This window comes from Procambarus clarkii, chromosome 40 (assembly GCF_040958095.1).
Source record: "Procambarus clarkii isolate CNS0578487 chromosome 40, FALCON_Pclarkii_2.0, whole genome shotgun sequence".
Lineage (NCBI taxonomy): Eukaryota > Metazoa > Arthropoda > Malacostraca > Decapoda > Cambaridae > Procambarus > Procambarus clarkii.
Genome location: NC_091189.1, coordinates 25,175,382 through 25,188,389, shown reverse-complemented (window position 1 = coordinate 25,188,389; position 13,008 = coordinate 25,175,382). Strand labels below are relative to the sequence as shown.

The window sequence follows — 13,008 nt, the reverse complement described above, 5'->3', positions numbered from 1 at the left end:
TCCTCATCTGTCACAACTCTTCTCATTAATTTTGCGTCATCGTCGAACATCGACATGTAGGACTCTACGCCTGTAAACATGTCGTTAACATATACAAGAAATATAATTGGTCCCAGCACCGATCCTTGAGGTACTCCACTCGTTACTGTTCGCCAGTCCGACTTCTCGCCCCTTACCGTAACTCTCTGGCTCCTTCCTGTTAGGTAGTTCCTCACCCATGCTAGGACCTTTGCCCCCACCCCCGCCTGCTTCTCAAGTTTGAACAGCAGTCTCCTGTGCGGTACTGTATCAAAGGCTCTTTGGCAGTCCAAAAATGTGCAGCCTGTCCATCCTTCTCTGTCCTATCTTACTCTCGTTATTTTATCATAGAATTTCAAAAGGTTTATTAGGCATAATCTCCCTCTCCAGAACCCATGTTGATATTTGTTTATAAACCTAATGCTCTCCAGGTGTGCAATAAGTCTTAGCGTAATTATTCTTTCCAGTATTTTACAGGGGATGCTGGTCAGTGATACAGGTCTATAGTTAAGTGCCTCCTCCCTATCACCTTTCTTGAAGATCGGCACGACATTTGCCTTCTTCCAGCAACTGGGCAATTCTCCCGACATAAGTGACTCATTAAAGATCATTGTCAGAGGCACGCTGAGGGCCTGTGCTCAGCGTGCCTCTGACACTCTGCCTTTGTGTGTGTGTGTGTGTGTGTGTGTGTGTGTGTGTGTGTGTGTGTGTGTGTGTGTGTGTGTGTGTGTGTTAACGGGTGAGGGAGGAAGGGATGTAGGCACGCGGGTACAAACACACAGTGGATGTAGATGAATTGTAGATTGTGGAGTAGGTGTTGGGGGCAAGACTCCCCCCCCCCACAGGGTGCAGGTGTTGGGGGCAAGACTCCCCCCCCAGGGTGCAGGTGCTGGGGGCAAGACTCCCCCCCCAGGGTGCAGGTGTTGGGGGCAAGACTCCCCCCCCCCAGGGTGCAGGTGTTGGGGACAAGACTCCCCCCCAGGGTGCAGGTGTTTGGGGCAAGACTCCCCCCCAGGGTGCAGGTGATGGGGGCAAGACTCCCCCCCCAGGGTGCAGGTGTTGGGGGCAAGACTCCCCCCCATGGGTGCAGGTGTTGGGGGCAAGACTCCCCCCCAGGGTGCAGGTGTTGGGGACAAGACTCCCCCCCAGGGTGCAGGTGTTGGGGGCAAGACACCCCCCCCAGGGTGCAGGTGTTGGGGACAAGACTCCCCCCCAGGGTGCAGGTGTTTGGGGCAAGACTCCCCCCGCAGGGTGCAGGTGTTGGGGGCAAAACTCCCCCCCCAGGGTGCAGGTGTTGGGGGCAAGACTCCCCCCCCCCCCTCAGGGTGTAGGTGTTGGGGGCAAGACTCCCCCCAGGGTGCAGGTGTTGGGGGCAAGACTCCCCCCCCAGGGTGCAGGTGTTGGGGGCAAGACTCCCTCCCCTCAGGGTGCAGGTGTTGGGGGCAAGACTCCCCCCTCCAGGGTGCAGGTGTTGGGGTCAAGACTCCACCCCCCAGGGCGCAGGTGTTGGGGGCAAGACTCCCCCCCCCCCCAGGGTGCAGGTGTTGGGGACAAGACTCCCCCCCCAGGGTGCAGGTGTTTGGGGCAAGACTCCCCCCCGCAGGGTGCAGGTGTTGGGGGCAAGACTCCCCCCCAGGGTGCAGGTGTTGGGGGCAAGACTCCCCCCCCTCAGGGTGCAGGTGTTGGGGGCAAGACTCCCCCCCCCAGGGTGCAGGTGTTGGGGGCAAGACTCCCCCCCAGGGTGCAGGTGTTGGGGGCAAGACTCCCCCCCCCTCAGGGTGCAGGTGTTGGGGGCAAGACTCCCCCCTCCAGGGTGCAGGTGTTGGGGGCAAGACTCCCCCCCCAGGACGCAGGTGTTGGGGGCAAGACTCCCCCCCCAGGGTGCAGGTGTTGGGGACAAGACTCCCCCCCCAGGGTGCAGGTGTTGGGGGCAAGACTCCCCCCCCAGGGTGCAGGTGTTGGGGACAAGACTCCCCCCCAGGGTGCAGGTGTTGGGGGCAAGACTCCCCCCCCCCAGGGTGCAGGTGTTGGGGACAAGACTCCCCCCCCAGGGTGCAGGTGTTTGGGGCAAGACTCCCCCCGCAGGGTGCAGGTGTTGGGGGCAAGACTCCCCCCCCCAGGGTGCAGGTGTTGGGGGCAAGACTCCCCCCCCCTCAGGGTGCAGGTGTTGGGGGCAAGACTCCCCCCCAGGGTGCAGGTGTTGGGGGCAAGACTCCCCCCCCAGGGTGCAGGTGTTGGGGGCAAGACTCCCTCCCCTCAGGGTGCAGGTGTTGGGGGCAAGACTCCCCCCTCCAGGGTGCAGGTGTTGGGGGCAAGACTCCCCCCCCCAGGGCGCAGGTGTTGGGGGCAAGACTCCCCCCCCCCAGGGTGCAGGTGTTGGGGACAAGACCCCCCCCCAGGGTGCAGGTGTTTGGGGCAAGACTCCCCCCCGCAGGGTGCAGGTGTTGGGGGCAAGACTCCCCCCCAGGGTGCGGGTGTTGGGGGCAAGACTCCCCCCCCTCAGGGTGCAGGTGATGGGGGCAAGACTCCCCCCCCCCAGGGTGCAGGTGTTGGGGGCAAGACTCCCCCCCCAGGGTGCAGGTGTTGGGGGCAAGACTCCCCCCCCCCTCAGGGTGCAGGTGTTGGGGGCAAGACTCCCCCCTCCAGGGTGCAGGTGTTGGGGACAAGACTCCCCCCCAGGGCGCAGGTGTTGGGGGCAAGACTCCCCCCCAGGGTGCAGGTGTTGGGGACAAGACTCCCCCCCCAGGGTGCAGGTGTTGGGGACAAGATACCCCCCCAGGGTGCAGGTGTTGGGGGCAAGACACCCCCCCCCAGGGTGCAGGTGTTGGGAACAAGACACCCCCCCAGGGTGCAGGTGTTGGGGACAAGACCCCCCCCCCCAGGGTGCAGGTGTTGGGGGCAAGACTCCCCCCCCCAGGGTGCAAGTGTTGGGGGCAAGACTCCCCCCCCCAGGGTGCAGGTGTTGGGGACAAGACTCCCCCCCAGGGTGCAGGTGTTGGGGACAAGACACCCACCCCCCAGGGTGCAGGTGTTAGGGGCAAGACACCCTCCCCCGGGGTGCAGGTGTTGGGGACAAGACACCCCCCCAGGGTGCAGGTGTTGGCGACAAGACTCCCCCCCCAGTGTGCAGGTGTTGGGGGCAAGACTCCCCCCCCAGGGTGCAGGTGTTGGGGACAAGACTCCCCCCCAGGGTGCAGGTGTTGGGGACAAGACTCCCCCCCCAGGGTGCAGGTGTTGGGGGGCAAGACTCCCCCCCCTAGGGTGCAGGTGTTGGGGGCAAGACTCCCCCCCCCCAGGGTGCAGGTGTTGGGGCAAGACTCCCCCTAGGGTGCAGGTGTTGGGGCAAGACCCCCCCCCCAGGGTGCAGGTGTTGGGGCAAGACTCCCCCTAGGGTGCAGGTGTTGGGGCAAGACCCCCCCCCCCAGGGTGCAGGAGTTGGGGCAAGACTCCCCCCCCCCTAGGGTGCAGGTGTTGGGGCAAGACTCCCCACCCAGGGTGCAGGTGTTGGGGCAAGACTCCCCACCCCCCCAGGGTGCAGGTGTTGGGGCAAGACTCCCCCCCAGGGTGCAGGTGTTAGGGCAAGACTCCCCCCCAGGGTGCAGGTGTTGGGGTAAGACTCCCCCCCAGGGTGCAGGTGTTGGGGCAAGACTCCCCCCCAGGGTGCAGGTGTTTGGGCAAGACTCCCCCCAGGGTGCAGGTGTTGGGGCAAGACTCCCCCCCCAGGGTGCAGGTGTTGGGGCATGACTCCCCCCCCCCCAGGGTGCAGGTGTTGGGGCAAGACTCCCCTTCCCCTCAGGGTGCAGGTGTTTGGGCAAGACTCCCCACCCCCCACAGGGTGCAGGTGTTGGGGCAACACTCCCCCCCCCCAGGGTGCAGGTGTTGGGGCAAGACTCCCCCCCAGGGTGCAGGTGTTTGGGCAAGACTCCCCCCCCCCACAGGGTGCAGGTGTTTGGGCAAGACTCCCCCCCCAGGGTGCAGGTGTTGGCGCAAGACTCCCCCCCCCCCAGGGTGCAGGTGTTGGGGCAAGACTTCCCCCGCCAGGGTGCAGCTGTTCTTCTTGAGATCTTGAGATGATTTCGGGGCTTTTTAGTGTCCCCGCGGCCCGGTCCTCGACCAGGCCTCCACCCCCAGGAAGCAGCCCGTGACAGCTGACTAACTCCCTGGTACCTATTTACTGCTAGGTAACAGGGGCATTTAGGGTGCAACCCGTTCTCGCACTTTCTTACAGTCAATATTGACTTATTAAATATGTGAATATGTGACATACTAATTTATTGTGAATATTTTAGTTTACCTTGAAAAGCTTCATAAAAAACACCGACCTTACCTAACCTTCTTAGTATGTTAAGATAAGCATCTTATTGCTTCGTAATTACATTTATTACTTAACCTATACCTTTAATAGGTTAAGTAATAATTGTAATTACGAAGCAATAAGATGCTTATCTTAACATACTAAGAAGGTTAGGTAAGGTCGGTGTTTTCTATGAAACTTTTCAAGGTAAACTAGTATGTTTAGTATGTCACATATTCACGTATTTAATAAGTATATATTGACTATACGAAAGTGCGAGAACGGGTTGCAGGGTGAAAGAAACTTTGCCCATTTGTTTTTGCCTCGTGCGGGAATCGAACCCGCGCCACAGAATTACGAGTCCTGCGCGCTATCCACCAGGCTACGAGACCCCGTGTTGGGGCAAGACTCCCCACTCCCCCCCCTCAGGGTGCAGGTGTTTGGGCAAGACTCCCCCCCCAGGGTGCAGGTGTTGGGGCAAGACCCCCCCAGGGTGCACGTGTTGGGGCAAGACTCCCCCCCAGGGTGCAGGTGTTGGGGCAAGACCCCCCAAGGGTGCAGGTGTTGGGGCAAGACTCCCCCCCAGGGTGCAGGTGTTGGGGCAAGACCCCCCAGGGTGCAGGTGTTGGGGCAAGACTCCCCCCCAGGGTGCAGGTGTTGGGGCAAGACTCCCCACCCCCCCCCAGGGTGCAGGTGTTGGGGCAAGACTCCCCCCCCAGGGTGCAGGTGTTGGGGCAAGACTCCCCCCCCCCCAGGGTGCAGGTGTTGGGGCAAGACTCCCCCCTCCAGGGTGCAGGTGTTGGGGCAAGACTCCCCCCCCAGGGTGCAGGTGTTTGGGCAAGACTCCCCCCCAGGGTGCAGGTGTTGGGGCAAGACTCCCCCTCCAGGGTGCAGGTGTTGGGGCAAGACTCCCCCCCCCAGGGTGCAGGTGTTGGGGCAAGACTCCCCCCCCTCAGGGTGCAGGTGTTTGGGCAAGACTCCCCCTCCCCAGGGTGCAGGTGTTGTGGCAACACTCCCCCCCCCAGGGTGCAGGTGTTGGGGCATCACTCCCCCCCAGGGTGCAGGTGTTGGGGCAAGACTCCCCCCCCAGGGTGCAGGTGTTTGGGCAAGACTCCCCACCCCCCCAGGGTGCAGGTGTTGGGGCAAGACTCTCCCCCCCAGGGTGCAGGTGTTGGGGCAAGACTCCTCCTCCCAGGATGCAGGTGTTGGGGCAAGACTCCCCCCCCCCCAGGGTGCAGGTGTTGGAGCAAGACTCCCCCCCCCCAGGGTGCAGGTGTTTGGGCAAGACTCCCCCCCAGGGTGCAGGTGCTTGGGCAAGACTCCTTCCAAGGGTGCAGGTGTTTGGGCAAGACTCACCCCCCAGGGTGCAGGTGTTGGGGCAAGACTCCCCCCCCCAGGGTGCAGGTGTTGGGGCAAGACTTCCCCCGCCAGGGTGCAGGTGTTGGGGCAAGACTCCCCACTCCCCCCTCAGGGTGCAGGTGTTTGGGTAAGACTCCCCCCCAGGGTGCAGGTGTTTGGGCAAGACTCCCCCCCCCAAGGGTGCAGGTGTTGGGGCAAGACTCCCCCCCCCCAGGGTGCAGGTGTTGGGGCAAGACCCCCCCCCCCCAGGGTGCAGGTGTTGGGGCAAGACTCCCCCCCCAGGGTGCAGGTGTTGGGGCAAGACTCCCCCTCCACCCCCCAGGGTGCGTCAGATCTTGGTCACATAAACTTTGAAAACTTTTCTTCGCATAATGAACGTTCCCACAAGAACGTTCTCTCTCTCTCTCAATAATAACTTTGCACCAAGAACAGTGAAGAACGCCGAGGCATAATGTTCATTCATTACATGAACAAATATTCCACTTTAATAGATTTTTCGCAAGAAGAACAGATGTCAAATAGCTGAAAATATTCTTGATTTTCAACTATATTTATCAGTCGCCTGTGATGAGCTGGAGTTTGTGAGACCCGTCCCCGGTCGCCCCCCTCCCTTCACCCCCCCCTCCTTCGCCGCCCCCCCCCTCTTCACCCCCCCTTCTGGGTCTCATCCCCCCTTTCTGGTCTTCACCCCCCCCCCTGGGCTTCACCCCCCCCCCTTGGGAATGACCTAATATGAAACATGTTTCTTGTTACCTCTTAAGTGGTGTTCTTTCATAACATCCGAAGACAGTGTTATGTTATGTTATTAGTTATATATTAACTCCTGGTGACACTGGACAATTGTCTCCACTCCGTCACTGTGCTATTCTTGGCGAGAGGTTCTTAAGAAGGTAATCTGAGACGCTCGCTCAAAATAAGCGCAAGGTTCGGGGGCGCTGAACTTTGTGCTGGAAACATTTTGACTTGAGTTTGCAATACCTGTTAAAATGAATGATTGTTTTTACTGAGATAAAGGCACACGCCTCACAGCTGACTCCTTACTGACTAAGCCACTGAGACTTACTCCCAACATGTTATAGCGGAGAACAAATGTCAGGTAGAACTTCTACTGAACAGATTTATTTCTCGCTTCACGTGAACACTTATACGCTTCTTTCAGCTTTTTCCTGGCTTTCCCCCCCTTGCCTGTTCTTCAGGAACAAGCCACCAGCTTGATCTCAAAGCCGCCTGGCTTTTCCATTCTACCACATTTCCCAGCCACCTTGGAACCCCCTTAAGGGTTAAGGAGAAGGCTAAGCCTCCTCCTTAACACGTTCTTCAATTTCAAGCCACGAGCTTGTCCTCAGCTCCCACCACCATACACTTCCCATGAGTCTGAGAGGGTTACCATACACTTCCCATGAGTCTGAGAGGGGCACCATACACTTCCCATGAGTCTGAGAGGGCCACCATACACTTCCCATGAGTCTGAGAGGGCCACCATACACTTCCCATGAGTCTGAGAGGGTCACCATACACTTCCCATGAGTCTGAGAGGGTCACCATACACTTCCCATGAGTCTGAGAGGGCCACCATACACTTCCCGTGAGTCTGAGAGGGTTACCATACACTTCCCCTGAGTCTGAGAGGGTTACCATACACTTCCCCTGAGTCTGAGAGGGTCACCATACACTTCCCCTGAGTCTGAGAGGGTCACCATACACTTCCCATGAGACTGAGAGGGTCACCATACACTTCCCATGAGTCTGAGAGGGTCACCATACACTTCCCATGAGTCTGAGAGGGTCACCATACTGTTCCCGTGAGTCTGAGAGGGTCACCATACACTTCCCATGAGTCTGAGAGGGTCACCATACACTTCCCATGAGTCTGAGAGGGTCACCATACACTTCCCATGAGTCTGAGAGGGTCACCATACACTTCCCATGAGTCTGAGAGGGTCACCATACACTTCCCATGAGTCTGAGAGGGTCACCATACACTTCCCATGAGTCTGAGAGGGTCACCATACTGTTCCCGTGAGTCTGAGAGGGTCACCATACACTTCCCATGAGTCTGAGAGGGTCACCATACACTTCCCATGAGTCTGAGAGGGTCACCATACACTTCCCATGAGTCTGAGAGGGTCACCATACACTTCCCATGAGTCTGAGAGGGTCACCATACACTTCCCATGAGTCTGAGAGGGTCACCATACACTTCCCCTGAGTCTGAGAGGGTCACCATACTGTTCCCGTGAGTCTGAGAGGGTCACCATACACTTCCCATGAGTCTGAGAGGGTCACCATACACTTCCCCTGAGTCTGAGAGGGTCACCATACACTTCCCATGAGTCTGAGAGGGGCACCATACTGTTCCCGTGAGTCTGAGAGGGTCACCATACACTTCCCATGAGTCTGAGAGGGTCACCATACACTTCCCCTGAGTCTGAGAGGGTCACCATACACTTCCCATGAGTCTGAGAGGGTCACCATACACTTCCCCTGAGTCTGAGAGGGTCACCATACACTTCCCCTGAGTCTGAGAGGGTTACCATACACTTCCCCTGAGTCTGAGAGGGGCACCATACACTTCCCCTGAGTCTGAGAGGGTCACCATACATTTCCCCTGAGTCTGAGAGGGTCACCATACAGTTCCCCTGAGTCTGAGAGGGTCACCATACACTTCCCATGAGTCTGAGAGGGTTACCATACACTTCCCCTGAGTCTGAGAGGGTTACCATACACTTCCCCTGAGTCTGAGAGGGTCACCATACACTTTCCCTGAGTCTGAGAGGGTCACCATACACTTCCCCTGCTTGCTTATATCCGGTAGCTCCTTAACGAGCGTCTCAGATGGCAACCTCTTAATTATGGCGACGGTGATCCGCTTATCCAGGCTCCCTTAACTGAGCTGATCTCGTTACAACCCTCACCTAATACGTCGCAATTTAGACGTTATCGATCAATCCGTAAAAAAAAAAAGGCGACGGGTTAATACAGATTAAAGCCCCTTAGTATTAACCATTAATCCAAAGGGGGCCATTTTTAACAGTGGCATATATAATATTTAATATTGGTATGTGTTTGGTAAATATATTTTTGTAAAAGGAATTAGAAGTCTATAAAATTCTATAAAATTTATTTAAAATTCTATAGAATTCTATAAAAAAGTTAGAATTCTAAAATGCAGTTGATAAAAACATGAGGATAAAGGAAATTCCATGGGACTTATTGGTCCATATGAGGCAGCTCCTATTGGTCCATATGAGGCAGCTCCTATTGGTCCATATGAGGCAGCTCCTATTGGTCCATATGAAGCAGCTCCTATTGGTCCATATGAGGCAGCTCCTATTGGTCCATATGAGGCAGCTCCTATTGGCCCATATGAGGCAGCTCCTATTGGTCCATATGAGGCAGCTCCTATTGGTCCATATGAGGCAGCTCCTATTGGCCCATATGAGGCAGCTCCTATTGGTCCATATGAGGCAGCTCCTATTGATCCATATAAGGCAGCTCCTATTGGTCCATATGAGGCAGCTCCTATGGGTTCATATGAGGCAGCTCCTATTGGTCCATATGAGGCAGCTCCTATTGGTCCATATGAGGCAGCTCCTATTGGTCCATATGAGGCAGCTCCTATTGATCCATATAAGGCAGCTCCTATTGGTCCATATGAGGCAGCTCCTATGGGTTCATATGAGGCAGCTCCTATTGGTCCATATGAGGCAGCTCCTATTGGTCCATATGAGGCAGCTCCTATTGGTCCATATGAGGCAGCTCCTATGGGTTCATATGAGGCAGCTCCTATTGGTCCATATGAGGCAGCTCCTATTGGTCCATATGAGGCAGTCCCTATTGGTCTATACTAGGAAGCTGCTATTTATATCCACCCAAACTCATTCATATATATGTCTAACCTTCGCTTGAAACACTCCATCGGCCCCACGGCTACTATGGAACCCGGTAATTTGTTCCATAGATCAACCACCCTGTTTTGTAACCAGTATTTACCCAGGAATCTCCTGAATCCATTTGTTTAAAGTTAAATGTTGTGTTAAAAAATTTAAACCCATAACAAGTTTAGTTAAAATTTGTGTAAGTTTAGGTTTGGTCGAGTTAGACTTAATTAAGTTTGGGTTAATTAAACAGGCTTAGGTTAATTAAGTCAGCTTAAATTAAGTACTCTGTAACCTTTAAAATAGTGTAGAGAACGCTAACTCCTCGATACCAGCTGTAATTTTCCTTACTAAATGTAATACTATATTACGAAGCCAAGCCTAACGTCACAGTAATGTTATTATTTCATTTTCAGAAGTAATAAAAATAAATAAATAAGGAGAATAAAATAAGGAGATGTATAGATTAGTAAGTAATGAATATGTGTAATATTTGTCTGCTTTATTTTTAATAGTGACACCTGGGAAGGTTACAGAAAAAAAACACTGCTCTGGGGGGTAGGAGAAAGGGGGCTCCTTTACACCTGATGACTCTGTTCACCTGGGAGTAAATAGATATCTCTTGGAGATAGGCTAAACAACCCTCCAGATCTTCACCTTCACTTCCCCGTAAGAAATAACAGCAGCTGGTCTTCAAGGAATCGTTCACAAACTCCTTACACAGGTGATTGACAGTTTGAGAGGCGGGACCAAAGAGCCAGAGCTCAACCCCCGCAAGCACAACTAGGTGAGTACAACATCAAGCTTAGGAAGACAAAAAGCATTAATATGATGATGATAATGAAAATAAATGGTATAATGTAGTATAAAAGGAAGGCGGAGTTTATAACGTGTCATCATGTCCCTCCCCGCCATCGAGAGAGAGAGAGAGAGAGCGTCATTGTGGCTTTCATCTAAAACGGTTCATAAAATAATGAATTGTCGGTTAAAGTTGTGTAATACTGGTGGATGAGTGTGGCTGTTGGTGTGGTTGATGAGTGGTGGTGGTAGTGGGGGGTAGTGGGGGTGTGTGGGGCTCTGTGTGGTGGTGGCTCACCCACCTGCACTCCTGGTGGTGGCCCCCTGTGTAGTGATGGCTCACCCACCTACACTCTCTTCTATTGTTTTTCTCTCTCTCTCTCTCTCTCCCTCCTTCCCTCCCTCCCCATCAATGTGTTCTCAGCAGAGCGGAAAATGTCTTTTATAAGAAATCTCCGACATTTCATTACAACAGATTCGTTAGTTTCCGGGCCGTTGTGTTCCTTGTGGTGCGGCGACTGTGGCCGGCTGGCCCCGGCCCCGGCTCTCTGTGTCCGCTATAACCAGTCGTTGTACCTGTGTGTTACGAACCTGGCCTCTGGTTCCTTCCCGGGGCCAGGAGTCATCAACCATTTACGAAACCTGTACATCTTTCAACAGTCATGGCGGCTTTGTTTACATTTATTAAACGGTTCACGAGCTTGAGAACTTCACAACCCAAGGTTATTATTGTTATAAACAAATTCATAGTGCTTCAGACCTCTTCTTCTTCTTGATAGTAGGAGCAGTAGGCACGAAGGTCGTATCCTCCCGATGACTGCACCAGGACAGACGTAAGGAGACTCGCGTATGTGGACATTGATGAGGGTCAAAAGTCGTTAGGAGCCGTAGACAGAGGAGCGGCGGCGACACCAGAGGTGGACTGGAGAGGGAGACGTGCCTCACCGGAGGGCGGCACGGAGTGTCCATGACGTCGACTAATATTTACCAGGGAACTCCCGCATGGGAAAGCGCCAGCAGTACGCCTCCCACAGCAGTATGTGGGGAGAGGACGCCCTGGCAGCGCCGTCGGTGGAGGCATCTTATCCGGCACCCCATAAATAAACTCCTTCACCCGCGGCACCCAGATAGTGGAAGAGCGCTACGGGACCGGAAGCACCCGGGCATCCCAAGACAAGCCAAACACGAGACCCTCACGGGTCACGACCTCGGCAGTCTGGACTCGGCTCCCCCAGACCGGGGCAACGAAGGAGGGGGAACCGCAGGGGAAGCAGGAGCCGAGGCCCTCCGGCGCACATCCTTCTTCAGCACCATGACGAGGTCCTGATCACTAGGGGGCAACCCCCCCACCGCGGGGATCCATCAGCAGGAGGGGAAGGGGGGGAGTGGGCACAGGCAGCAACTTAGAGGCCCTCACAGCCTCGCCACCGATGGCGAGGGACTCCGGAGCACCATACTCCCCCACCTCCTCCCAAGGCACACCACGAAGGGGTGACACACTCCGAGCCCGCCGCGATCGCTTCGAGACAGGCCGCACCACACCACTCCTACCAGGCCCCTCCGCAGGCACGACCACCATCACACCGCATCCACACAGGTCACACCCACACAGGTCACACCCACACAGTTCATGACACGCAGCGTAGGCGACGGCCCGACACACACACACACCGGCTCAACAACTCCAGAGACCACTGCAGTCACCAGACGTGTCGCGCAGGCCGTAGAACTCGCCTCAACAGGCGGAGCAGCAGACAGGCAATCAGGCGCCTCAGGCACAGCACCCACACCGTCCTCAGAACCGTCCGAACGCAACAGGGGCGGAAAATCCTCCGCACGAAGAACATGCACCCGACCAGTTACTCCCACGTCGCACGCCGCAGCCAGATGACCCTCGTGACCACACCGATAACAGGTGCGCGGTTGACCCCGGTACAAGCAGCGGAGTGTGTAACTCAACACGGACATCGACGACGGTACACTACACTTCACCGACATCGTCAGGGTGCGGGAGCCGTCAAGCATACCAACACAGAGCCCGGCAACGACCTTGTTCTAACGAATACTTAACACTGTCCCAAACCGTTCAAAACAGAGGTTAAAAGATCTTCCTGAAATTCGAAGGGGGCACCATGCACCGTCACAGACGTCAAGGTGACACTAAGATTCACCACCCTAACAGAACCAGCAGTATCAGGGAGAGGGTAAATACTCACACCGCCCGAGAAACGCCTGAAAGGCAGCCTGGAGGTGGAACTTGACCACAGCACGGTTGGCCTGAAGCAGCTGGACGTACACCAGGTCCGACAGCTGCACATGGAGCACGTCCACCAGGGCGACACCAACCAACGGATGGTCCACCGGCACCATAAATGCCAGACCAGCTGACAATGTTCTCTTCACCGGAGGCCGAGAAGTCCCCATAACAAATCCAGGCCACCCTATCAGTGGCAAACCACCACCAAGGGGGGGAAATAGCCTAAGCTACTCTATCCCTTTGAGATTTATTTTTTCTTGTCTCAATAAACATACTTGAACTTGAGCCACCACCACCACCAGGCAGGTCAACCAGCAATCGTCCAACGTAAACACTAGCCAGGAGCGGAGAGAGACCGCAGGAGCGTCCGACCTGGCCGGTGGTCACCACCCAACTCCTGAGGA

At 55.7% G+C, this 13,008-nt stretch overlaps 2 protein-coding genes across 2 annotated transcripts in view; one reads left to right on the top strand and one right to left on the bottom strand.

The window, feature by feature from the left end:
* The window catches only part of LOC138372839 (variable charge X-linked protein 3B-like), a 22,944-nt gene extending 11,738 nt beyond the window's left edge, over positions 1-11,206 (bottom strand). The window contains exon 1 of the mRNA XM_069338503.1: positions 11,108-11,206. Coding sequence (XP_069194604.1) covers positions 11,108-11,206 — 99 coding nt within the window. The remainder of the gene's footprint in view (positions 1-11,107) is intronic.
* Positions 1-13,008, top strand: part of LOC123748756 (leukocyte tyrosine kinase receptor-like) — a 104,676-nt gene that overhangs the window by 46,756 nt on the left and 44,912 nt on the right. The window lies entirely within an intron of this gene.